This window comes from Podarcis bocagei (genome assembly GCF_964188305.1).
Source record: "Podarcis bocagei genome assembly, chromosome: 9".
Lineage (NCBI taxonomy): Eukaryota > Metazoa > Chordata > Lepidosauria > Squamata > Lacertidae > Podarcis > Podarcis bocagei.
The window spans coordinates 20814681-20842128 of record NC_138134.1 but is presented as its reverse complement, the minus strand read 5'-3'; the positions used below and the strand labels follow the sequence as shown (position 1 = coordinate 20842128).

At 44.8% G+C, this 27448-nt stretch overlaps 1 protein-coding gene across 1 annotated transcript in view; it reads left to right on the top strand.

Moving 5' to 3' along the window:
* Positions 1–21828, top strand: part of GRXCR1 (glutaredoxin and cysteine rich domain containing 1) — a 52656-nt gene extending 30828 nt beyond the window's left edge. Inside the window, exons 3-5 of the mRNA XM_081209089.1 lie at positions 3806–4045; positions 18873–18938; positions 21542–21828. Of these exons, the coding sequence (XP_081065215.1) occupies positions 3806–4045; positions 18873–18938; positions 21542–21721 (486 nt within the window). The 3' untranslated portion in view covers positions 21722–21828. The remainder of the gene's footprint in view (positions 1–3805; positions 4046–18872; positions 18939–21541) is intronic.
* Positions 21829–27448: the final 5620 nt, after the last annotated feature.

The following is a 27448-nucleotide window of genomic DNA, read 5'->3' as shown; positions in this document are numbered from 1 at the left end:
TAGGGCTTGCTGATCAGAAGGTTGGCGGTTCAAATCCCTGTGACAGGGTGAGCTCCCGTTGCTCGGTCCCAGCTCCTGCCAACCTAGTAGTACGAAAGTATGCCAGTGCAAGTAGATAAATAGGTACCACTGTGGCGGGAAGGTAAACGGCGTTTCTGTGCGCTGCTCTGGTTTCGCCAGAAGTGGCTTAGTCATGCTGGCCACATGACCCGGAAAGCTGTCTGCGGACAAACGCCGGCTCCCTTGGCCTATAGAGCGAGATGAGTGCGCAACCCCAGAGTCGGCCATGACTGGACCTAATGGTCAGGGGGCCCTTTACTTTTACTATTTGCATATAGAGAGCTGGATTGTGCTGTGAAATAAATTCCTGCTTCTATGTACGGACAGAAACAGGATTAACACCACAGTGGTACCACTTAGGGAGGGAGCAAGCAACATTTGATTTGGGCTGGAACGCTATTGGTTCCTAGACTCACCTGACCTCTGCACAGTTTGTAGCAACAGCGCCACCCTCTGGCCGTCTGCAGTGCTGCTGTTGCAACATAGCAAAGAGCAGGCAGTGTCTCTTTCCCACGGGAAGCTGTTATTGTGGGAGAAAGAAAGGCATCTCTGTCCTACAGGTGGAGCTCCCTGTTTCAAGTGACTCACACATTGTGGCTTCCCACAGTGGCTGCTGATGCCCCTTTTCATCTCCCCATGTTTCCTTATGTACACACACACATTGGATAATGGGCTCAGGGGTGGCAGGTTAGAGGGATGAGCTAGCTCATCATATTGGAGTAATATGTCTCAACAATGTCACAAACCCAAAGCGCTCCTTTGTAATTTGTGCGCAAGCATTTCTGTCTGCTAAGAGAGCATCAGGCTAATTTGGGCAATATCACCAGCATAATCAACCTTCTCAAGCATTCATGTGTCGATAGATGTTTACTTCGTATGCATGGGAGTGCAGAAGAGTTGGATGAGTTCAGAAGGGTTGAGACGAGAATTTGATATTTATTATTATGGGAAGTGGGCAGGTAAAAATGGAATCGTGTTGCAGATAGGGAAACAACAAAACAAAAATGGACATGCTGTGACTTTTCAGTGTCTGGGAGACAAAATAATGAGATTCTGTGCCCACTTTCTTTAATATAATGGATTTGTGAGAAGGGGAGCCATCAGTTTCAGGGGCTTCCTGTGTGGCTGGGAGGTGTTTTGCATGCTTTCTAGCTACAAAAGAAGCTGGGAGTTTGGTCACTTTCACAAGATTTAAAGTCAGTCGTAGGCAGGCTGCCATTTTGCCTTTAGTGATATCGTATGAGCAATTCAGCCTGCACTGAAAGCAAAGGAATTGTTTTGCACTGTGTTGAGATTTTGAGCGACTTAAACAGCCTGTATAAAATGTGTGAAGACGTTGAAAGCTTAGCAGAAATGTGTCAGAAAAATATATATCCCAGTAGCACTTTGTATGGCGAACACACACACACACACACACACACACACACACACACACAAAAACAAAACAAAACAAAACACACACACACACATGCCTAAGCAGAGCATCTCATCATACTTTATCTCACATAACAGAAGCTAAGGGGTCACTTGTTTTGCAAGGCTGTAGGCTGCTCCTCTGAAAGCCATCATTTTAGCAAGCGGCCCGGCATCCTTGCTTGTGGCCATTTCCACTTTTCCGTGTGACTGATAGTATTTATTTCAAGAAGTAAAACGCTAAACAAATATCACTGGTGGCAGAGCAGGGCTTGCTTGCAAAAGTGGAAGCCTCGCTGCAAAAACCAGGAGTGCAATTCGTGGAGGTAAAGGTCACACACACACACTCTTCAAATTGACAGGAGATGTGGCCCCGAGCGGTGAGCAGCTAAGTCGTAGCCTGGCAGGGGTCACCGACTGTTTGGAAGCAAGGAGGCAACGCTGGAGCAGGTGGCTTCCAAATCACGTTCATGGCCAGCTGTTTGGTTGGTAGGGGTAGCAGACCCTTCAGGTCCCTATTTTCCAGAGACAATCCAGGATTTACAGAAGCCGTCCCGGTTCCTGCTTTGATCCTAGAATGTTCCTTAGGATGCCCCTATTTTCATCGAAGAAATGTTGGTGGGGATAGTTATGCGACCAGTGGTGGAGCTTCATGCTCCGGCACCGGGGGTGGGGGTGGGGGGTGGAGAGCAGCTGGGGGAGGGGCTGGCACACGTCCCGGGGCCTGGCATGCCACCCGCAGGGGCATGACGTGCATCCTGGGGGCGGGGCACGCCACCTGCAGGGGTGTGGCGCCCAGCATGGGCGGCGGGGGGCAGCCGGGATGGCACCCTACCAGGATCGCGCTGCCAGGGGTGGTGTGCTCTCCCCGCACTCCTCTTCCTCCGCCAGTGTATGCAGCCCCCCGAGCCAAGGAAATAAGTAACTATACATTGGTATCTCAGGTTAAGAACTTTCTGGAGGTCTGTTCTTAACCTGAAAGTGTTCTTAACCTGAAGTACCACTTTAGCTAATGGACCTCCCGCTGCCACCACTGTTCTCCTCCTGAGAACAGAAGCAAAGTTCTGTAGCGTCTGTAACCCGAGGTACCACTGTACAGCCTTGAGAAGACATCTGAAGGCAGCCCTACATAGGAAAGTTTTTAAATGTTTAATGTTTTATTACAGTGGTACCTCGGGTTACATACGCTTCAGGTTACAGATGCTTTAGGTTACAGACTCCGCTAACCCAGAAATAGTACCTCGGGTTAAGAACTTTGCTTCAGGATGAGAACAGAAATAGCGCGGTGGCAGCAGCGGGAGGCCCCATTAACTAAAGTGGTGCTTCAGGTTAAGAACAGTTTCAGGTTAAGAATGGACCTCTGGAACGAATTAAGTACTTAACCCGAGGTACCACTATATGTTGTTATATATGTTGGAAGCTGCCCAGAATGGCTGGGGAAACCTAGTCAGGTGGGTGGGGTAATAATAATAATAATAATAATAATAATAATAATAATAATAATAATAATAATAGTTATTGTATCAGACATTTGTTGGAGGGTATGGGGTAGACTGTGCATTTAAGGCACTAATCGATGATAGAGTAATGGCTGGTGCATAAGCAAGTCTGGCCCATCTGTTAGGCAAAATTTGCACCAATGGAGATCAACTTTCCTTGCCCATGCTGTGTCCCTGGGTCAACACAGAAGAATGCAGTAAGTGGCTCTCGGAAGCAGCCGCAGAGGCCACTAGTGTCAACTGGCCATGGCAGTAGCTGTGGTGAGAAGTGGCCCTTTGTCCTCCCCATTCGCTGCACCGTGTCCAGCAAAACATTTAAAAATGGCCGGGGATATGGGGATGAGAAGAGAGGAGGCAGCAGCAGGGAGGAAGGCATTGTGCAATCCCTGTTATCTTTTGGACATGTGGGTCAGATCTGGGCTGACAGATCACCACAGACAGAGATAAAAGCACCCTAGAGCAAAACATACATCAGAAGGCTTAGTTTGGTCAGAATCAAGTATACACGTCCAAACTTAATGCTAAATACATTGCTTCTGGTAAATGAGCCACAATAGCTGCTAGAGGGCAGTGAAAATTTATGTCCCTGGCTTTTTAGACCAATATACCCTCATACTGTCTGAAATCAAAGAGGCTCATTGGCTGGCAAATGTGAAACATCGTGGCATTATTTTCAGCTCTCCTACTGCTCCTTAGAGATAGGAAAGGTAAGAGTGAAATAATGCCCATGTTTAGGGCTGAGTTGGTACAGTCATGTGATGTTTGATTGAGGCAAAAATGTACCATGAAGGAGAATGCAAAGGGGAAAAAAAAGTTTCGTTTTTCTTCTACAGGTATCATCAGTTTTGGAATATGGGCGCATAGTGATTTACACAACCAGCCTTCGGGTGGTTAGAACAACTTTTGAGCGGTGTGAGCTGGTTCGGAAGATCTTCCAAAACCATCGAGTGAAATTTGAAGAGAAAAACATTGCACTGAATGGTGACTATGGGAAAGAACTGGACGAGAGGTGCAGGAAAGTAGGTGAAATCCCATCGCTACCAGTTGTGTTTATTGAAGGCCAGTATCTTGGGGTAAGTACCATATGCTTGAATACCATCTCCCTACGATGCACATTTTACTCAATAAGCATGAGAAATAATCAGGAATGCATGTATAAAAAAAACAAGACACAAATCTTCACCATTGTTTGAGTTTCTCTAAAATACAGTATCAAAAGGAAAGGAATACAAAGAACGTGAATCGATATATAGCAGTTGTCAGGGGTTCAGGGACAGAGGCACAGGTGAGGGGGGAGACGGAGAGCGATGGGGAAGAATCCCAGGACAGTGAGGAAGAGGATGACAATGACTTGAGGTCTTCCATGAGTCTCTCAAGTGAATCGGAGGATTCCCAGAAGGGGGCACCCCTGGTCAAGCCAAGGGGGGGTCACAGGGGGGACTTGCCAGGAGCAGGGAAGCAGCAGGGAAACCCCGAGTGGGAGTGGGAGATCGGGGCCGGCTTCCCAGGAGGAACGGAGTGAAGAGGGTGGAGTTCCCAGTGTGCCACACGGAGCAGAGCAGGAAGGAGACAGGGGAAGGAGATCGGGGCAGGACGTCCTGCCGGAAGGGGAGGAGAGTAGTACAGGGAGTAGTGTAACTGTCAAAAGGAAGGTCAGGGGTAGCGAACGCGCGCCAAGTTCAAATGTGGAGGCGCGCGGAAATGCAGAGAGCCCGGAGGAGGAGCCTGGCCCCAAAGCACGAAGGAGGGGGGAGCAGGCATCTGAGGAATCCGCGTCAGGAGAAAGCAGGAGGGAAGGAACCCAGGGGGGCAGAAAGACCCTGCGGAAAAGAAAGGACAGGAAGAGGTGGTCTAGCACAAGCCTCTTAAACTGGTGTAGAGGCGGGACCGATTCAGAGGGGACTTAAAACGTCTAGGCTAAGAGACGCGGGGCTGCACGCCTCGGTTGTGGAACCAATAATGAACTGCAATAAACATCCTTGTATATAAGAAGAGCTTGGCGTTGGTCTTTTGTGAGCTGAGACCTGAGGCAGCCCCTGACAGCAGTCATAATGAATTCAAGCAGAGAGACTTAACAAAACATGTCTAGAATAATGTGTAGACAAGATAAGAATGAAATAATTCTATTTCAGAAGTGTTTTGCATAATAAAACCCAATGGCTCTTCTTCAGCGGCCCAGTCATACCTAAAGAGAACTGGCCGTCCATTAGAGCAATTACTTATTGTGAAGTCTTCAATAAACCGTTGCTATCCATCATACTGATTTCAATCATTCTTGTTCAGAAAAGATGAACCGTAGTCCCTTAGATGTTTTCGTAATTTCTGGCCATCAATTAGCTGCTGAGCTCAGTTCAAGGTGCTGGTTCTGTTGCACAAAGTCCTATGCATTAGGGCATGGTGATATTTGGTTTTCAACATTGTGATATATACTGATATATCACGATGTCTGAAATAAGGATGGAGCTATGTAGAGGTGTTGGCTGAATTCATGGTTTTTCCCCTTACTGTGATTTTGGCACAACACACACACACACACACACACACACACACACACACACACACGATTTGTGATACAGTGGTGCCTCGCAAGACGGAAAGAATCCGTTCTGTGAGTCTCTTCGTCTAGCGGTTTTTTCGTCTTGCGAAGCAAGCCCATTGACGGATTAGCGGATTAGCGCTATTAGTGCTATTAGCGGCTTTTAGCGGCTTATCGGATCAGCTGATAAGCAGCTTAGTGGCTTAGAAAAAGGGTTGGGAGGGAAAAAACCCCGCAGGAACTCACAAGACATTTTCGTCTTGCGAAGCAAGCCCATAGGAGATTCGTTTTGCGAAGCACCTCCAAAACGGAAAACTCTTTCATCTAGCGAGTTTTTCGTCTTGCGAGGCATTCGTCTTGCGGGGCACCACTGTATATTGCCAGATCAGAAATTATGAAACCGATATCTCTATATGGACTTTAAACCAGTTTTTGATTATCGCCCAGTCCTACAATGCAACTTGGGACCCAGATACCTAAAAGGTATTGTGGCATTCATTCGGAGCCCCCGGTTGTCTCACGGACTATTGACCCTTACACCACCAATCCGCTGCCACCAACCAGGTCCTCCCTGGTAAAATCACTTCAGCTTCAGTCAGGGTCTCAGGTAAATAAAGGAGAGTGTATTTTATTTCAGACACAAACAAACTTTGGTGGCATTCCAAACGTTGTTACTCTCTACTTTCTTAGTCTTATTATCTTATCTCTTCTACCTCCCCCACTCAAGAACCCACTGCCCTGTCTCTCTATTTCCAACTGCCTGCTAACTGCTTTTCCAACTGCTTTTCCCAACATCCCAACCCACTAAAAGCAACAGGCTAGCCACCAACAACTCTAACAAACCTCGGGCTAAGCCCTTTTATACACATGTAGGCTCTGCCTCCAGCTTTCCTATTGGTCTACATTTTTAACCCTTTCTTCCCCCCCGTACAGATAGGCTCTAAACAAACGGGCAAACGCCACAGGTATCTCTTATATACCCAGTCAACCACTGCCCTCTTCAGGAGAGAGGCTCCTGCAGATGCCATCTCTTCAAGGGGTCTGTTCTATACAATATAGGAATCAAGTGTTTAGTGTGTAGTGCCACCCATCCTTTCATATATATACAAGCCACCTCTATTGTATGTTTGAATCACAGAATGATTGTCAAGTTGGAAGCGACCCCGAGGTTTAACCGCCTGCAAAGTAGGAATCATTGGGCCCCTGAAGACCTTCCTTTTTCAACAAGAGAACTTTATCCTAGTCTGCATAAGCACTGGAATAGTTTTAAGAGGCTTTTGGATGTTTCAATCGGACCACTTTATGTGTTTTCTGCCTTGGTTCCCCCCTTTTTTTTTCCTTTTTAGGAGGAAGAGCAAGATATAAATGCAATTAACAAATAAATAATTTCATTTTACACGGGGCTGATTCTGGGTCTGGTTCAGAGGCTGCAGTTAGCGCAGGAGGCCACGGCAAGCCTGCTTGTGGGAACAGTTTGACGTCAGCAGAAAACACCAGTGTAGAAAGCTCTGCACTGGCTGGCAGATTTAAAGTGCTTGTTTTGACATACAAAGCCCGAGATGGAAAGCGCTGCTCGTCAGTCAACTGATGCCGTTATGTTGTTAGTGCACTGTCTTGTTTTTACATTGTTGTATTTGAGCAAAATACTGTCTTTTGTGTGCATTTTGTTGCTTCTCACTTTCTTTTGTGAAGAACGAAGAGCAGGTTATTAATAACTGAAAGGATCAAATAAATAAACATCACTGTCATAGCAAAACCTACATATTTCACGTTACAGAGAAGTGTCCTAAAATAGGCAGCAAATGGGCAGAGGTGGAGATGGGACGGTGTTCAGTTGTGCAATTAAGCCAATTGCGCTGTGCGACAGTGGCTCTTTTCTGCGCTAATTAACACTTCTGTCTCTGCTTTTGAAGAAGAGGCAATTAAGGCAACTGGGCGAGCAATGGGTAACAGCGACACAGGTCTGCCTTGCTGCCTGTGTTTTCAGATGTGATGCAAAATTATAAATGATAATGGCCGTGATGATCCCAATGATTTGGACCTGCTTCCTGTTGACATATAGCACGAACATGTCACGCCGCCATGTGGCAGTAACAGATGGCGTGGTGGGACAGAAGCTCTCACCTGACCTCTCAGCAGTTGAGGTCCTGGATGAGGTGGTGGTGAGGTTGGAGTGGTGAAAATGTGCAAGCTGAACCACTCTGGCACTCCTCCCAGGTGCTTATACCATGCTGCCCTCTCTACTGCCTGTTGGGATGCTGCTGGGGAGTTGGGGGCATTTGGCAGGCCCCCAGCTGGCTCCGGCCACCGGCCGGCAGCCAGACAAACACCGCTTCTCAGAACATCATCAATCAGCGACACGAGCCTCCAATACATTCAGAAACTGTGCACGCTCTTATCAGCTGAGTGAATAAATCCTCACAACGGAAGTGGCGGACAGAAGCACATGTAAGCATTATTTACAAGTGTTTATCCAGCATCAGGAACAAAGGAAAAACATGTCTGCTTCGCTTCGTGTCCAGCAAACAGCAGTATACAAACGGAAGTTCCCAGCAAGCTTGTGCTGGAAGTAAACAGGCCTGTGACACACAACAGTCATGCCTGTTCCTTTTAAGGTGGAACGGAACTATATCCTAACACTGCCTTCCCCATGCTCTGACCAGTAAGCAGAAATGACTCAGTGGCCAGGAGGTCAAGTCAGGATCCCCATGGCAGGATCTGCTATTGCAACTATGTGGCATGGCAGAAAGGCGCATGAAAATAAACAGGCAGGTTTCAGACATCGTTATAACTCATTAGGTGGTTTGTTTGGGTTTTTTGCAGCTACAGTGGGCATCATCATGGGGGATGAGAGAAAGAGAGGGGGGGGCAGTTGTTTGAGTCCTGGCTCTTGTCCACTGGCAGAGGCAGATTTAAGAGTTTGGGTTCAGAGCCAGGGAGGGGGGACACAGAATGCCACAACCATTATTTAGAATGGAGCGTGAGAGGTGGGGGATGCCAAATTTTGGCATCACACATGGCGCTGCTGGAATTTGAGACCTCAAGGTCCACCACTGGGATGTCACTTAAAAGCCCACACACAAGGATGCGTTTCTCAAATGCTATGTTAGTGAAAACCCTTAAATCAGGTTCCCTAAACATCTACAGAAGTCTTTCCCAACCTGGTGCCCTCCAGAACTTTTGGACTACAACTCCCATCAGCCTCAGCCAGCAGTCTGGCACCAGGTTGGAGAGCCTGATCTACGTTATGGATCAGATCTCTAAATTCAGTATCATTTGGTGGTTTTTAAAAATAAAAAAATATAAATGCTACCTACCTTGAGTTTAGAGTCTAGGTTCAGTACAGGAGGGTTTTTTTTAAGGGTAGTAACTGAGAAAGTCAAAATTCTATTACGCATCAAGGCCAATAAAACACCATGTACGTACGTGATGTCAAAGGCTGTGGTCTGTACCATCATAGGGAAGGGGCGTATGCTAGCCAAACCAACTCCTTCTTCTTCTTAACTTCACCACTGCCACCAAGTGGATACCTTAATTTCTCTCTTGTTTCCACCACTAAACAGCCTATTAACCTTCTAGATTTTCACTGGCTCAGCCTATGTCAGCATTTAGGCACAGGGTAAATAACAAGGCCTCTGACCAATTTTCTGCTAAGCAAACCATTTGACCCAAGTCTTTATTTTTCCTGCAATTTCTGTCAAATTGGTCCTCCAGCCTCGTTTTGCAAGTCTTGGCAATGTTTTCTAAGCAGCACAGCTTGCCACCGTCACTAATGCTTGAAATGTCAGTGAGTTGATTCTGAATGGGAGTCGGTGCAGCGGCCGCAGAAATTTGCCACTTTCTGTCTGCAGCGAGACCCTGCCTCAGCTACCGAATGTGCGCTGCGAGGTCCGGGCTCCACAGATAGCATTCTCCGCAGTTCCATGCTCTTACTCACAGTCAAACTCTTCCCACCTGCGCCCATCATTTTGACAGCGCCTGACCTGTCTGAGAGCTGTCAGAATTTTCTGTACTTTCTAGGCCAAGCCAAGTAACTTTGGTTGGGCTTGGGTGTATTACCTTTTCGATGCAGGTTTTTAGTGACGAGACAGTTTGCTTTTTAGGCTGCCGCATCAGTTTGGAAGACAAGCTGCCTACTTAAACTGCCATTATGTTTCTCAGCCTACTTAAGGGCTTGTTAAGGCAGCAACTTACACAGTTTTTGAGTTACGCCATTTTAGGAAAAAGAACTAATTTGACTGTTTGAGCAAACTCATAAGAGCTAAAAAGAGAGAGATAAATGCATACAAGTTTATCAATACACCAAGCAATGGTGTATTGATTTGTATCTTTCAGTTTGCCTTCCAAGCTGCTTTGTGGTCTCATTCTGGCTCCTTTCTGCCACAGTGCACAGCTGGGTTCTCTAAGGCTTTTCAGTGTTTCAGCCCTTTTCTTCTCTAGCATTTCTTCTCCTCTTCAGGTTTCTGGCTTCATCTTTCCAACTCTTCCGCTTACTTTTGAGTAACTGCCTTATTTTCTAACTCAAGTTGTATACAACTTCCCCCCTCCCAATCAAAAGGAGAGTGGAGTCATGACTAAGATTACCGTATTTTTCGCTCCATAAGACACACCTGACCATAAGACGCACCTAGTTTTTAAGAGGAGGAAAACAAGAAAAAATATATATTCTGAACGAAACAGTGGATGTTTGATTTTTGTGGTTCATGCTGTGGCCACAGACATGATATGTGATTTGACGGTGAGTTTGGGGTATGAGAATCCTGAGGATCAATGTGGATCCGTGTTTTTGCTCCATTGTGGCCCCACGAAACAGTGGATGTGTGGTTTTTTTGATGCAGGCTGTAGCCATGGACATGCTATGTGATCTGATGGTGAATTTGGGGTGACCCAGTGCAAAAATTCTGAGGATCCATGGGCTTTTACCTTCCCCCTCCCAGGCAGCCTCCTTTATCATTAGTGTCCCTTATCTCCCTCCTGATCACTTGCCAATCAGCTGCTTCCTTTCAACACCCTCTTCCCTCTTGTTTGCCTTAGTGTCTTTTCCTTAGCTGGAGAAGTTTTTTGTTCCTCCTTTACTTCTAATTTATCTCCTCATTGCTTGTTTTAGTATTCCTGTCTCCTCTACTTGCAAGTTCACTGTCTTTACCTCCCCCCCCTCCCCTGGCAGATTCCTTTACCCACAGCCTTATCTCCCTCCTGATTGCTTGCCGATCAGTGGCTTTGTTTCAACACCCCCTTCCTTCTTTCTAAAAATAAAAAGCACAATCTGCTTTTTGCTCCTGGGCAATTCGGCTCCAGGGACCAGGCATTCGCTCCATAAGACGCACAGACATTTCCCCTTACTTTTTAGGAAGAAAAAGGTGCGTCTTATGGAGGGAAGAATCTGGTAATTTCTCCTCAATTGGCAGTTTCCTATAGGACTCCCTTCACCTGCATAAGGCTGCCCATGAACTGAGATCAGCTTCAGAGCCCCTGCTTTATGCCCACTGTTAAGATAAAATAAGTCGACAGCAGGTGCTCTCAGATTTTGTTGGAAGGGGGCCAGGCCCCCTGAATGTTGAGGGGACAGAGCAGGCTGAGTACGGAGTTGAGCGCAGGGCAGCTTTAGTGGCTGGATCCTCCGGAGCGCTCGGCCTCTTCCAAATGTGACGTCATGCTTGCGTCACAGGTGTGATGTCACAGGTGTGTGATGTGCGCTGGGCCCCCTCAATCTTTGGGGAACTTGGCACCTCTGGTTGTCAGGCACAAGGGGGGCTTTTATGTGGGAGCATGCGCCACCTCTATGGAACCCATTATCCAAGGAGATATATTGGTGATTTGAATTCAGGTCGTTTTTTTCTTGATGGTTTTATGCTGCTGCTGCTCACATTACATTTTAACTGAGCTATAATGATGTGGTTTCATTTGCCATCGATGTGTTGCGATTTAAATAGTGTTTTAATCTTATCTGCTTTTACAATTGTTTTGTGTATTGTAAACAGTCTTCTGAGAGTCTATGCTCTGAAAGGCAGCCCAAAAACACTCCAATACAAACACACACACACACACACACACACACACACACACGCACACACTTTGGGCAATACTTTTTAAAAGCCAATGAAATTTTTTTATGAGTCTTAAGGTAGTTCATGGAAGAGTTTTATTTTCTCTGCTTGAAAGCCTGTATGCTGAGCATGATATAATTTTAGTTCTTTTGGACTGCTGTGGAAACAGCTCAATGTACTGCAGCTGATCTTATCAGATTGTCATGAAATGAATGCCATCTATTTATTTACAGAAGCACATTGGGGTCAATAGCAGAATGTATAGTCTAGTCTTTCTGAAGTATTTTCGTCATCTGGTAGAATATTGTTGGAATAAATTTAGCAAGCCTATTTTATTCTCAATGCCATAAGGAGTGTGAAAATATGTGGATTTTTTTTTTAAAATGCGTTCTTTAGTTTTATCCTTTATCAGGTTTGTTTTGTTTTGCAGTCTCCTTTTTGTTACACAAGGCTCCTTGAGTATATTGAAGAAACATGACCCATATATTTATAGAGAAATTATTATAAAAGATGAAAATGAAAAAAATCACCCTGTGTTTCCTTACATTTTTACCAGCAGCTGTTCAATAAATCTGTCCTGTTAACCCAGTTCATGCTCTTTAACAGGAAGGGAAATAGCTTTCACTTGTGAGAAACCACAACATCCTGACCTGACTTGGCAAAATTGTGTGGAACTGATTTGAAACAAAACAAAATTATCCAACCCTGTAGCTACACAGGTATGAAACTCCTGCTGTGAAGACCTTTTCAAAAATCAAATGGGGCACTTGAAAGAATCTAAGGACAAATACATGTAGGGTAAAGGTAAAGGACCCTTGAACAATTGAGTCCAGTCAAAGGCGACTATGGGGTTGTGGCGCTCATCTCAATTTCAGGCTGAGGGAGCCGGCGTTTGTCCACAGACAGCTTTCCGGGTCGTGTTGTGGCCAGTATGACTAAACCACTTCTGGTGCAACAGGACACCGTGACAGAAACCAGAGCACACAGAAACGTCGTTTACCTTCCCACCACAGCAATACCTATTTATCTACCTCCACTGGTATGCTTTCCAACTGCTAGGCTGGCAGGAGCTGGGACAGAGCAACAGGAGCTCACCCCTTTGCAGGGATTCGAACCACCGACCTTCCAATCAGCAAGCCCAAGAGGCTCAGTAGGACCACAGTGTAGAGGCCACAGTCTCACAGAGCAGCTAGTGTGTGAATTACAAGTAGGACTGTCAGGATTGCTGCAATTCCTTCAGTCCCAGGAGTCTCAAAAAAGAAAGTGGCAGGAATCACTGCTACCATGTATAATCAGGTACGGTGGTTCACCTTCTACCTCATCTAAGTGAGAACCTAACAGAGCAATCCGAAGTCCAACTCCCTCATCTGCGGCACTGGGATGGGTTTGGATGCAGTGGAGAGGCTCCTCCATGTTGGCTCCACCAGACTCTTGACAGTGGTTGCCCCAATGTGGATGTTTCTGCTGCGCCTGCCAAAAGTGTGAGTGGGTGAAAGCTATTGATGGTAGTGTCCTTCAGGATGTTTTGCGGGGTAAGGAAGGAGTGGAGCTCTGGGTCCAAAAGGGGTCCAGTTGCTGGTCACGGGTTTGAGGCAGGCCTGTTTTCTGTGCCCACCTGGAGCTGGCACCTGAAAACATGGGATAAAACTGCTTATTACTCCATCTTATAAGGAACATGTGGTTTTCCAGATGTTGTTGGACTCCAACCGCCATCAGCCCCTGTCAGAATAGCTAGTGATCAGGGATGATGGGAGCTGTATTCCAGCAACCTCTGGAGAGAAGTGTGCACATACCGTATTTTTCGCTCTATAAGACGCACCAGACCACAAGACGCACCTAGTTTTTGGAGGAGGAAAACAAGGAAAAAAATATTCTGAATCTCAGAAGCCAGAACAGCAAGAGGGATCGCTGCGCAGTGAAAGCAGCAATCCCTTTTGCTGTTCTGGCTTCTGTGATAGCTGCGCAGCCTGCATTCACTCCATAAGACACACACACATTTCCCCTTACTTTTTAGGAGGGAAAAAGTGAGTTTTATAGAGCAAAAAATATGGTATTTACAGAGGTTGCAAGTCAGTTGAATTGCAAAGGGGGGGGGGATGAAAGATGTCCTTTCCTTCTAACAATGAGTAGTGGTTTCTGTTTAATTAAATTGTACGCTTTCTAATACTTCCTGCTGTATCCCCCAAAGACACCTGTTTTAAGGGTTTACCATCAATACATTTTATCAATTAATTAGTAAGTTGAAAGGCAGAAGATTCATCAACTATGTTTTTCAAATGTGGTGGACAGCCTTATTGAGTCCACATCCAAGTAAGGATAAATCATCTCATGGCATTAGCTAGCCTCTGTCCATATTGTTAAGTGCACTTTAGTGTGTCTGTAACATTTATATTGGCCAAGGGCTGCTTATATCTGAAAACGAATCATGCCCTCTGCTGGGATAACGATGAAGCATACATAATGAAACTATTTCGACTAGAAGGTTACGTAAAAAGGAGCCTGGGAGCTTCTCATTTCCAGGTATTGAAAGGTATTGAGAAAGGGTTGGGGGAGCCCTGACAATGGCCAAGAGATTATAAACTTACAGCCTGCTTGCCTATGCAAGTAGATATTTTATTTTAAGGCTATTTAGAAACACCAAGCAGCTCCTGTACCCAGATCGTCAATCAAAGCACTAAACAAAGTAAGCAAGTTGCCAAACAGGCACGACCAGCTGACCACACTGCTTGCATAAAACAGAGGTGGTAAATCTAGCAGTCACCTTAAATGTATGGTTACCATATTTTTTTCAAAGAATCCGGGGACACTTTTTTTAAAAAAAAGAGAAAAAAAGTTATTTTTTAAAATAATTTTTTTTTAAAAAAATAAGAAATAATATCTTCTCTTCTGTGGTCTCCTCTGTCGCATGGCCCTCCTCTGGGCCCCAGCCTGCTCTCCTGGAGCGCTAGCCGCTGTGGAGTAGGCTCAGCTGGGGCCTGGGCTCGGCTACGTGTCCTTGCCCCTCCCGGTGCTCTCCTACCTCTCTTCCTCAGCGGCAGCAGCAGCTCCCCTCTTTTTTTCTCCTTCCTCTTTCTCTCTCTCCCTTCTCCTTCTCCGCTCTGGTGTTTTTACTGGCCTCGGAACACCACTGGGCAGTCACTCTCGGCTTGATTTGGCTTGTGGGTGTGTGTGCGTCAGCGGTTCCCCCAGTTGACGCACCGGGCGTCCCCAGTTCCACCTCGGCAGTGGCAGCGGGAGCGGCAGCAGCAGCAGTCCCAGCAGCCAGGAGGCAGCCTGGTAGCGCAGTTGGCTCTGGCTGGCTTCAGGAGCTGCTCCCTGCCATGGCACCCGCCATTTTGTCTCGCCCAAAGTCCCCATATGATGTGTCTTGTGCCGTTGAACCAATCATGCAACATTCATCCCCTACTATATAATCTACAACACTTAAAATATAAATCCGGAGACATTAAATGAAATCTGGGGACATTCCGGGGACGGATTTTGTCCGGGGACAGATTTGTAAATCCGGGGACTGTTCCCGGGAAATGGGGACATTGGGTAACCATACCTTAAAGGCCCCAGCTTTATAAGAACTGCTGATAAAATTACAGCCGTAGCTTGGGAGTCAAAAGGAATCTGTTCCAGAAGTCCGCTTGCCTTCCAAAACGTTCAGAAACCAAAGCGTGGCTTCTGATTGGCTGCAGGAAGCTCACTTCTGGGTTTGCAGCGTTCGGGAGCCAAAACGTCCGAGTGCCAAGGCATTCGGGATCCAAGGTATAGGAAAGGAGTAGGAAACTGGATCCAGCCAGTAGGTTTCTTTGAAACCACACAGTCACCTGACATCAATCACTTGATGTCACAGTGACACCAAATGAAGCATTTCCCTTTATCCAGACTTTGTAGCCACCACTGACCAGCTGACTGCGCAGGTGGGAATGGTTTGAGGTAAAGGGTTTCATGAACCAAATTAGGAGCCCAAGGGTCAGAGGATCTCCATCTCTGGTGTAGGAGGTATCTATGGTATATTAAATGTCTCCCAAGAACACCACAGAAAGCAGGTGGCATTTGAGTACCAGATAAATTTCATCACTGAAATGCTTGTAGTATTGTATTTTTTTGTTTCTTCTGGAGAAAGGTACTTTTCTTTTGTTCTGGTAAGGACACATTTTAAATTGTTTAAAAAGTATTAAATCACATGGCTCCATGTAGCTACATAGAAAAGGCATGATCAACACTGCTGCTGTTATTTGCTGCGCTTCTAAATGCATCATCTTTGTTCAAAATGCACATGTGGAGCAGTAATTCTCAAGCATTGGGGTGATGCCTCTCTTGGGAGCAGACAGAACTGATGTTAAGGAGAGCAGGGTTCCCATCCCATCCCATCCCATCCCATCCCATCCCATCCCATCTCATCTCATCCCATCCCATCCCATCCCAAGGAGTAGACTGTTTTCAGAGAAAAGTTCCCAGCCTCATTCTCAGACACTCTCAATTTCAATACAGCTTTTTTTGTGTGTGTGTGGGCCTAGTCTCTGTAGGATCTTTACAACTTGAAAATGGCGGCAGCAGAAGAATGGCAGTTTCTCTGGACTATAGCAGTTAGAAACCTGAAGCCATGGAACTTGATCTGAACCCCTCTGCACCTCTTGATTTCACATAGCGTACCCTAGCCCAGTGTAAAAGAACTGAACTACAGTCCTAGGGTGGATCTACACACAGGAAAAACGCACGATAAATAAGTCAAAAATTAAATCGTTATAACAAAAGGGGGGGAACAGCGCTATGAAAAATCACGTAGAATTTCTTTTACTCTCCAGCGCCATCTGGTGTTGCATGTTTATAACACAATCAAAATGCTGGTTTTTTTTTACTAATGTAGCTGAGTCCCTAGACTGCTTCTGTATACATGTATCTGCTGCATCTGCAAGGGGATGCATATATTTCCTATGTATTCATTTGGGGAGTATAAGGTGAACTTGGGAGACCTGACAGGTGCCCCAAGGCCCATTAAACACCAAGGGTGAGGTATCCACCATTGCTGATGTGCAATGGTGATGGGAGATGGGCAGACCAAGGGGATATCAAAGTGTTATACAGAAATTTGGGGAGCTGGTGAAGAAGGCTGGAAGGAAAATGCCTGTCTATGAGAAAAGAGTCCTCCAAAGAGACTGGTAAGTTAGGGACTGTCCAGACTAGGGCTAGCGACTTGGGTTTATCTAACTTTGGTTTGTTTTTGTTCCGACAGGGATATTTTGGCTTTCTGTAATTTGGGGGCATCACATTTCTTTCTTTTTGACATTTATAGCAATACCTAAGGAGGCTTCAAAGGGACCCCGGTTAACTTTTGGAGGCTGTTTGATAAGGAGCATTCTGGTAAACAAATGGAAGCTCAGTCCAGATTAGACTGAGGCACTGTTAGTGGGTGGTTCTCTAGACCAGATGGATGGGAGGTTGCCTGCTCGTGATGCGATCACACTACCTCTGAAGGAGTAGGTACGTAGCTTGGGGGTCCTCCTGGATTCTTTGCTGTTGCTTGAGGCTCAGGTGGCCTCGGTGGTGTGGAGGGCATCCCATCAACTTTGTCTGCGCCCCTATCTGGACATAGACTAACTTCTATGCTCTGGTACCCTCTAGGCTAGATGACTGCAACACATTATAGGTGGGACTGCCTATGAACAAAGTTCAGAAACTTCAGCTGGCGCAGAATTCAGTGGCCAGGTTGCTCACCAGGGCAAGGCTGTTTGCATATAACGCCAATCCTGCCCTGGCTGCCAATTAGTTTCCATGCCCAATTAAAAGTGCTGGTTTTGACTTATAAAGCCTTAAACGGCTCAGGACTGCAATATCTCAAGGACCGCCTCTCCCCATATGAACCAACCCGGACCCTGAGATCATCATTTGAGGCCGTTCTTCGTGTGCCCCTTCCACGAGAGGTCCAGAGGGTGGCAACAGAAGGACAGGCCTTTTGTGGTGGCTTCCCCCAGTTGTAGAATGCTCTCTCCAGGGAGGCTTGCCTGGCCCCTTCGTTACATATCTTTAAGTGCCAGGCGAAAACGTTCCTCTTCTCCCAGGCCTTTGGCTAATTAAACAATCTACGGCCTTTTAAACGAGGGTGCGGGAGTTGTTATTATTTGTCGTTTTGGGATTTTTGTTTGTTTTTATATCGTAAACCGCCCTGTGATCTTTGGATGAAAGCTGGTATAGAAATCTAATAAACAAACAATCAAATTGACCCCTTATCGGAGGGCCCAAGATATGGGTACACTCCTTGCACCTAGCAACCAGTATATGCAAGTATAATCGCTCCCTCCCCACCCCCTGAATAACGCACACATTAAATACAAATGCCCTGGTAGTGTTGCTCAGTTCCTCAACAGGTTCTCTCTGATTAGCAGAAAGAGCCAAAGGAAAGTTTTATATCTTCTTTGGCAGTTTAATTTTCTTTACAGTAACCTTTTGTACTTTCAAGAAGAAAAATGAAGAACCTCTTCATTGCTGCCTTGCTTCAGAGCTCAGAAATTCCCCAGGGTCCTATGTACTCAACCTAAATTATTTTTATTATTCACGGCTGGATCTTGATTTTAGTGTCATAATGGTATTTTTCATCATCTTTCTTCCCCTGGCATCATATCCACAACATGCTCCAGATGAATTCAAGCTGGAAATGCTTGAACAGTAGAAATACTGTTTTTCTCATGCTCGTTTAGGTGTATTCTCTGATGCACTATATGTATAAGAAATTGCCTCTTTGACATATTAACAAGGTGCCTTCCGTTTTTTATTTATATATTGCATATATATAATATATTGCAAAAGAGCATATATTGCAAAAGAGGGGCTGGGAATTGCAGTGATCATGTAGTACAAGATATATGAGATACTGTTATGTACTGAAGTTCTCACCCTGGGCTAGCAGGGGGATACTGTAGATAGTTATGCAAATGAAGGATTGAAAGTGTCGTTCAGTGATTGGATAGTTACAGAAAGTTGTTACAGTTACGTTGTACTGGAGCTCTATATAAGCAGGCTGACTGAGTCCTTCAGCTCAGTTCTGTTCTGGCCTCTGAATAAACAAGAGCTGTTGAAGAATCGCTGTGTCGTCTGATATGTTCACCCACAACTTAACATGAGATACAATATGTAATAATCCTGTGTTCAGCAGCCAAAGCACACATAGGCCAGCTGAAAAAGTATGATGATATTGTGAATAATTTTTTTTCTTTTTCTTTTTAAAAAGAATCTGTTTTCTAACTTTCAGCAAAATTGTCGAGACAAAAACTCCAACAAAGCTTTATATCTCAGCTGTTACATTAACAAATTTTGTCTCTTACTTTACAGGGTGCTGAGAAAATTTTGTCAATGAATGAATCAGGGGAACTGCAAGATCTCTTAACCAAAATTGAGGTAATTGATGAGGTTATAAAAGATGACACATTAAAATACCGTTCTCATACATTAGTTACATACATAGTGTTCTGTATGAATTATATTTTCTTTGTAAGGGAACATCAACATGAATGTCTCCAACCTTTTGCGCATTCTTCACTACAAGTATCTGTTGGCCCTACACTTGTATTATTTCTGGAAAAATAAATTTATGAACATGGCCATAGGAAGGTAATATGTGGTTCTGCCCCGAGTATATATAATTGATGCCCATGCCTATGCCACCCAACCTCCCCCAGCCTCTATTACACAAACTCAAAAGTGCCTCACATAGAGAACAGGGCAGCTCAGGCTAGAACTACCAATCACCCCAAACAAAATGGCTGCCCCATATCTTCCTTTCATTCTCTTCTCTGTCATGTGGCGAAGGCATAAAATTGTGCATCTTTGTTCTCATTGGGTCTGAACTGGTGGTGACAGACCAGGAATGACTGACATTTGGGTCAAACTGGTAGCTTAGTGAAGATGTTGACCCAGTGTGTGGCAGCTGTGAAAAAGTTGGGATTCCGTGCTAGGGATAATTAAAAGTTTCATCAGTATTATAAAAAATAATAATCAAAAAATAAAACTGTCAATATCATAACACCATTCTGCTAATCTATAGTGTGACCACACCTTGAATACCATGTACAGTTTTGGTCAGCTCCAAAATGACACCATAGAACTGGAGAAGAGTCAGGAAAGGGCAACCAAGATTATCACAGTGTTACTTGGCCTCTCCTGGCATGCCCAACGGAGGACCTCAAGGTCCATAAATAGCAACAACCTAGTGGTCCCGGGCCCTAAGGAAGTCAGATTAGCCTCAACCAGAGCCAGGGCCTTTTCAACATTGGCTCTGGCCTGGTGGAACGCTCTGTCTCATGAGACCAGGGCCCTGCGGGATCTGATTTCTTTCCGCAGGGCCTGTAAGACAGAGCTGTTCTGCCTGGCCTTTGGCTTAGAATCAGTTTGACTTCCTCCCCCTCTTTCTTTTCCTTTCTCCTCCTATGAAGAGATTGCACCCTAATGTTTTAATTGTTTAATGTTGTATTTTAATCTTGTTTTTTAAGTTTAATCTTGTTTTTATTATTGGTTGTTAGCCGCCCTGAGCCCGGTCTTGGCTGGGGAGGGCAGGGTATAAATAAAATTTATTATTATTATATTTAAAAGAAGAGTAGACAAATTCATAAAGGATAAGGCTATCCATAGCTACTACCCACAATGGCTACGTTCTGTCTCATTGTAGGAGGCAGCATGTTGCTGAATACCAGTTGCTTGGAATCACAAGTGTGGAGAGTAATCCTGCCCTTGTGGGCTTCTTTCCCATAGGTATCTGACTAGCCCCCATGGGTCTTTGGCCTGATCCAACAGGGCCCTCCTTACGTTTTGTTTCTTATGTAAATCACAGCCATAGGGGAGCCCAGGAAGCCTCAGAACCATGGAGAGTGGAGGGATTTATCTGCAACCATCTGTTATAAAAATCTCAAGATCTCAAATATAGAATAAATATTCATAAATGCACACATATCTAAATATATGAACGTGTGTCTGAAATAGTATGGGAGAGCAATCCTGAAGCCATTTTGACTCTCCCAGTGACCTCAGATATTCCTCTGCAGTAAGGGAGGTAAATGGGGAAAGTCTTCCCATTGTCTTTTTGCTTGCAGATCCTGTCTTAAGGGCATATTTGTGTATGCCTGTGACCTGGATTAACCATCATAAAAGAATGGCCAGGCTGCCCAGGCAATACAACCAGTGACCATTCTCAGGTACCTTGGCAGGCAGGACTTCTCCTTCTGTGATATATGCATGATTTTTTTTGGGGGGGGTGGTGGTCTTGGGCTACAGGGTGGGCAATTTCAAAAGTCTATATAAGGGCTTGCGCATCATTGTTCAGGGTTCTCCTCCCTCCTGCGTGTGGTGAGCAGGGACCCTGTTGCAACAGTTCTTTGAATAAAGATCAGGCTTACTTGCCACTTTGCTTCTCAATATACTCTGGTTGGTAGACTCTGTACGGGCTCTGGAATACCCCATAAGAGAAAGGGACCAGTTTTTCTTATAACACATCTCAACAAAAAATATCTCCTTGAAACTTCCATTCCTAATTCAAGGGAAGCTTCCACTGGCAGGAATGGAGGGTTCTCTTGAAATACAAATAGCAGCTTCAGAAAGGTTTTTGTTGGAGCTATGGGTCCTGAGAGTCATACAGTGGTGCCACTACTTACATGCACCTCTTGTTACGTATCCTTCGGGATACGCACACAACAAACCTGGAAGTATATTTCTGGGTTTCGCTGCGCACGCATGCGCAGTAGCGCTCTATCACACCTTGCGCATACGCAGAAGCAATTTATTGTGCCGTGTGCGCGCGTAGAACAGGCACCTCCGGTTGCGGAAACCTCGGGATCCGACCGGAGCTCTGGAATGGATTCCGTACGCAACTGGAGGTACCACTGTATCTACATAAGAAGAAATGTGCAAGTTACTTTCATTCTCACAGTTAATTCCCTGTCCAGTTTGGCCCTCAGAATATAATGCAAACAATGGATGCCATCTTACTTTCTGTCTCTCCCTCCCCTCAGAGAGTTCAACACCCTCATGAATGCCTCTCATGTGGGGGCTTTGGTTTTATTCCGTGCTCAGCGTGCCATGGGAGCAAGATGTCAGTGTTTCGGAACTGTTTTACGGACTCATTCAAAGCCCTCAAGTGCACCGCTTGCAACGAGAACGGATTGCAACGCTGCAAGAGTTGCCTCAGCTAAGGATGGCGCCTTGATACAAAAAACAACCTCATTTTATTATGTCAACGCAGCAGTTTGTTATACTATTTTATATTAAGGAAAACCACCATGTTTGTCTAATTCAGTCAATAAACGTCCATTTGTACAAAATAAAATAAAAATAAAAGTTGCTGGAGTCCTTTATGTGGTGAGATCTCACAGTTACCTGAAACTCAACTTATAAAAAGCCGGTATAGTTGTACCTTGGTTTTCGAACATGCCTAGTTCTCAAATGTTTTGGCTCCCAAACAATCAAAAGTGACTGTTCCAGTTTGTGAACATTCTTTCGGAAACTGAACATTCGGCGGGGCTTCCACAGCTTCCAATTGGCTGCAGGAGCTTCCTGCAGCCAATCAGAAGCCACGCTTGGGAAGTCGAACGGACTTTCAGAACAGATTCTGTTCTACTTCCAAGGTACGACTGTATAGTACATCTACAAAAAAACAACAACAACACCTTGTGTTGATTAAATAGTAGCTGAGCACATTGCTATGACATTTCCATCAAGTTAGAAGACTATTCTAAGAGAATTCGGCGAACTGTAGATTTGCCGCCAAGTGCTCTCAAGGTATTTTGAGCTACATTTCAGCGTTTCAGCTTCAGAAGAATTGGGGTGAATGTCTGAGAGCAGCACACCTTTTGATGTATGACTAATTCCTGGGGGTTCTCATAGGTCTACTTTTTTTATATATAAAATTTGTATTGGGTTTTCATAGTTTATATAGACATAACACAAACACACAAACACAAAGACAAACATGCATAATTTCAAAACCTTGTTTTCTTAACCACTTTCCATGACTTCCCCACACCCCCCTTCTTGCATCCTGATTCCAATAGTTAACTCAGCAAGTTCTTATCTCCAACTTTTACCTTATTAATATTTTACTTAATTCTTCTTAATTAACCAGATTTAAGTTATAAACCTCAATTAAACCACGATGCTCATCATTTGAATCCTTTTCTAAGGTCGACCCACATTCCCTTCCACAAATTTCCCATTTTGTAAACTAATTAAAAGAAAAAAGAACATAATAACATAAAACAAGATATAATTATACACCCTTTGGATTCCAGAACTCTCGCGCCCCCCCTTTCCCGGTTTCGATCCCCAAAGAATATCCATCAGTCTATCAGTTCTCAGCCTGGATTCCTCACGTCCGAGGCCCTCAAATCTCTCTCAGTCCCTCTCTGCCGGTATTGTTGGTAGTCCTTTATGTTGGACATCGAATCTCGGAGAAGCTCTGTCCCAGTGGGATCTATGTTTCTTCCAACCAGACCTCCATATTCAAAATCAGAGCCCAAATCATGTTTCTTGTTCCTTTTAAGTCCAAATGTCCCAAGTGTCCCAAGAGCTCCAATTTTCATCTTAATCAAATTTGTAATCCATAAGTCTTCCGATCTCCCCATAGGAAGATCTCTCCAGTCTCCATTCCCAAGTTCAAACCACATTCTCATCATCCAGTTCTTGTTTTCTTTATAATCCATTCTTTCAGGCCTCTGGTTGTCCTTTTTCACCTGCGGCATTTCAGCTCCTCCTTCCCCCTCCTCCAAATCAACACGTATCTCCTCCTGTTTAGCTGCAGAGTTTTCTTGAGTCAAGTCCTTGGCACAATCCACGAATTTATTTACTTTAGAATTCAAGGTCGTTAGGTCTGTAGCCAAAGCTTTACTCTGATCTTGCAACTTTCCCAGGAGAAAGAACATCCTATCCAACTCAGCTTGTATTTTTCCATCTGCAGCCATTGTAATGTCTCAGAACCCCCTCTAGAGGGATTCTAGTTACTTTGTATTCTTTCTCCAACAGTCAGGTTTTTATTTTGTATCTTCTTTATTTTCAACAACTTAAAGTCAGGTAAATTAAAACTAACCAGCAGAAATAGCAAGAAACAAATTTTCCAAATTTTGACAGCTCGTTTGACAGCTGTCAAACTCTTTATATCTCCTCAACAGGCTCTCTCGCGGATCACTCCCCGATCCCGGGGGGGTTGCACGTCAGCTCCTAAAAATCAATTCTCATCCTCCAGCACAAAACTTCAAATGCCAAATCGTGGAATTAATAACTTTTGTCTCACACAGAGAGAAGTGGTCTCTCGACCTTAGTTATCCAATTCTTGCTTTAAATTGTCTGCAAGACGGGGGGGGGACTTCCTTTTAACGCTTCCCCCGATCGTACCAAATTCAAAAGAAAGGAGATTTTTAAGTCCAATTTCCGTACTACTCACGGGTTGTTACTTTTTGCAGTCCGAATGTTCAAGGAAAAAAGTCAGCGCTCTCCGGCCATGGCTTGCGGCTTCACTCCGTAGAAGAAGCGGTCTACTCACAGCACCGCGCCGCTCTCCGTCACCCGCTCCGAAGCCTTCAAAAAGGCTTCTTCATGGGTCGGGGGTGCAAATGGTGCCCGCTGAGTCACCAAGTCCACAGGCATCTGCGCCTGTTGTTTCTAAGGGTCCCCGTGTCGCCGCCGCGGCAGGACCCGTCTTCCACGGAGCAGATTCCCTCCGGAGCTCGGAGGGAATCCGCCATTTGCCTTTCGCGCTAACCCGGAAGACCATAGGTCTACTTTTTTATTTTTATTTATGAAATTTGTATAGCGCCCTATACCCGCAGGTCTCAGGGCGGTTCACAGCATAAAATCACAATATAAAAACACAAAATACATGATAAAAACCAAAACAAGAACAACCCAATAACCCCTCCCTTCTCTAACATGTTTGAAAAGGGCATTGGATGTCAGTCAGCCAAAGGCCTGGTCAAAGGGGAATGTTTTTGCCTGGTGACTAAAAGTATATAATGAAGGCACCAGACAAATCTCCCTTTGGAGAGCATCCCACAAATGGAGGGCCACTACAGAAAAGGCCTGTTCTCGTGTTTCCACCCTCCAGACCTCTCGTTCAGACTGCACACGAAGAAGGGCCTTGGAAGCTGATATCAGGGTCGGGATAGGTTCAAATGGAGAGAGGTGTTCCTTGAGGTATTGTGGCCTGCAGTGTTTAAGGCTTCCTGTTATGGGCCATTGAGCTGTGTCGACAACTAAAGGTTAATGTGTAGCCAACCACCTATGCAGAATGGACTGGCCTTCCATCAGCTCTCCTCTCTCATTTGGTCCAAGGAATTGCTAGTTTATGGAGTATCATTCACTGTTTTCACTGCCTTCACTGGTTCTGATTTAAATGGCACCATCCATGCACAGGAATATATCAGTAGGCTTAAGGAAGGTACCGTAAGTACAAAACATCTACCAGACACTGTCATGGCTGCTGTGTGCGTGTGTGTGTGTTTTTGTGTGTGTTGTGTTTTGTATGTATGTGTGTACACAAAAAAATGTCTAAGGCTACTATGGTTTCTACTATTGTAAGCTGAACATGTTTATGTTCATCCTTTGCTTTAATACTATGTGTAGCTTTGATGCACAATTCAGAATGCTTGTTGCCTCTGTGTTTAACAGCTGGCAATTCAGAGTTCTTAACTGCACCAATGCCTAGGCTGCCTTTTGGGCGGCTGTGTTAATTTTACTCTCTTTTTTGGCAATGTGCCTCCCACTCCTGGTACCGTGTGTTTTGTCTTTGTAAAGAAAAAGGCCAGTTAAGACTATGTTAAACATAAAACAATGGAGAAAATATAAACCATAGCTGCCTTTGGAAGCGGGAGAGTTTCCTTTCATTCGACATCTCTGTTACTCAGCTGTTGAGTAGACCTAATGGAAGTGAGTCACTCTGCTCCATTGTGGATGATAAACTCTATGGTACATTGGACTTGACTCTTGCATCTATGCTGGCTGTTGTTGTTATATGCTGACTATTACAACACTGCCTCTTTTTGCTGACCATGTGGGATTTTTGGACCCAACATCACAATACAGTCATACCTTGGGATAAATACGCTTCAGGATAAGTATTTTTGGGTTGTGCTCCGCAGCGACCCGGAAGTAATGGAGTGTGTTACTTCTGGGTTTCGCTGCTCGTGCATGCGCAGACAGTCACAATGATGTCACACACATGCGCAGAAGCGGCAAAACGCAACCCGTGCACGTGCAGATGCGCAGTCACATCTTACATTCTATTCAGGATGCGAATGGGGCTCCAGAATGGATCCCGTTCGCATCCCAAGGTACCACTGTAGCTTCATTCACCATCCTCTAAATGACACTGGCTACCTATAAAATCTTCTGTACAGCTTCCAGCTCTTGCATGCCTGTACTTGTCAATTCCCATGATACGTCATTGGTTCTCCCCTTCTTTCCTTCTTGACCATTTTCTTCTTGGCTGGCTCCTGCCCTCCAACTCCGGGGTCACTCCAGGTCCCTGAGATCTTTGCTATTTCTGGAACGAAGCCTAATTCTCCCATCAGTTCCTGCCTATACTTCCAGGACCAACACTGCAATTTACAAGGCTCACAGAGGGGTATTGGCCCAACTCGCTAAGCATAGGATTTTGCCAGTAGCAAACTGATGGCACAAAGACTATAGATATTTGCTATGTTATCGTTCCAAAATGTAGTTCTCTGAAGTTTGGGACAAGATTGCTAACCCCTTCCATGTTGAGAGCAAGCACATACGACTATAGAGATTTACAATATAAATCCTATTAAGGAAGTCCCACTGTAGTCCATAAGTGCCTATTCTCAAATAGGGTGAATACGACCGCAATTACAGTAGCTGTTGGGGATATTTTCCTGCTTTGTTTGTTTGCTTGAAAGCTCTTGCAAGATTTTATTAAGTGTTACATAAGGTGAGGGGAGATAGAATGCATTCCATTTTTTGGTACAGTTTTATAGTTGCAGGCAATTTCTTCCATTTAATTCAATATTCTTAAATGAGGATCTTGATGTTCAGAACAGTTTGGTTTTATTTTTTATTTTTTTAAGAGAGGGAAGGAGGCTACTTTTATATTGCTTCAGGGGATATACAAACCTTTTCTTTTCCGGTGAGAAATAATACCACGAGAAATTGATTTCCATCAAATGTGAGGTGTCTGGCAGCTTTGTCATTTGAAAAGATCTATAACAGGCAAGGTCCTGTCAGGTCCAACAACACACTAAATTAATATAAAGAACCTGCATTTCTATGGCCTTGAGAACTTGGTGTGAAACCTTGGAATAGAAGGACAGCTTTGCACCCAAGAAAGTAAACTAAAACTCTAACCAGGATCAAGTGAAGATGGCCAACATTGATAAACTATGCAATATATGCTAAGGGATAAGATCAGCAGCAAATGCGAATACACAGGTTCCCATAAACAGCTATTCTGAATGGCGTCTTTATTACTGCTCATTTTGAGACAAAGAGATACCAGGTGACAGATACAAATGAGTAACCACACCAATAGAATTTTCCTGGCCTGGAAAGAATTTTACCCTTGTGTCCCTTTGCCAAAACTGGAGGATGCAAGGGCAGCTGAGCCGTTCTTTCTATTAAGACTCATGTGTTGTTTCACAGTACGCACTTACTTGCGTGGGGTCGCAATGGCGCAAAAACGTGGTTACAAAGCACGGATCCACATGGATCCTCAGGATTTTTGCATTGGGTCACCCCAAATTCACCATCAGATCACATAGCATGTCCATGGCTACAGCCTGAACCAAAAAAATCACCCACCCTCTGTTGCTTGGGGCCACAATGGCACAAAAATGTGGTTACAAAGCACGGATCCACATGGATCCTCAGGATTTTTGCATTGGGTCACCGCAAATTCACCATCAGATCACATG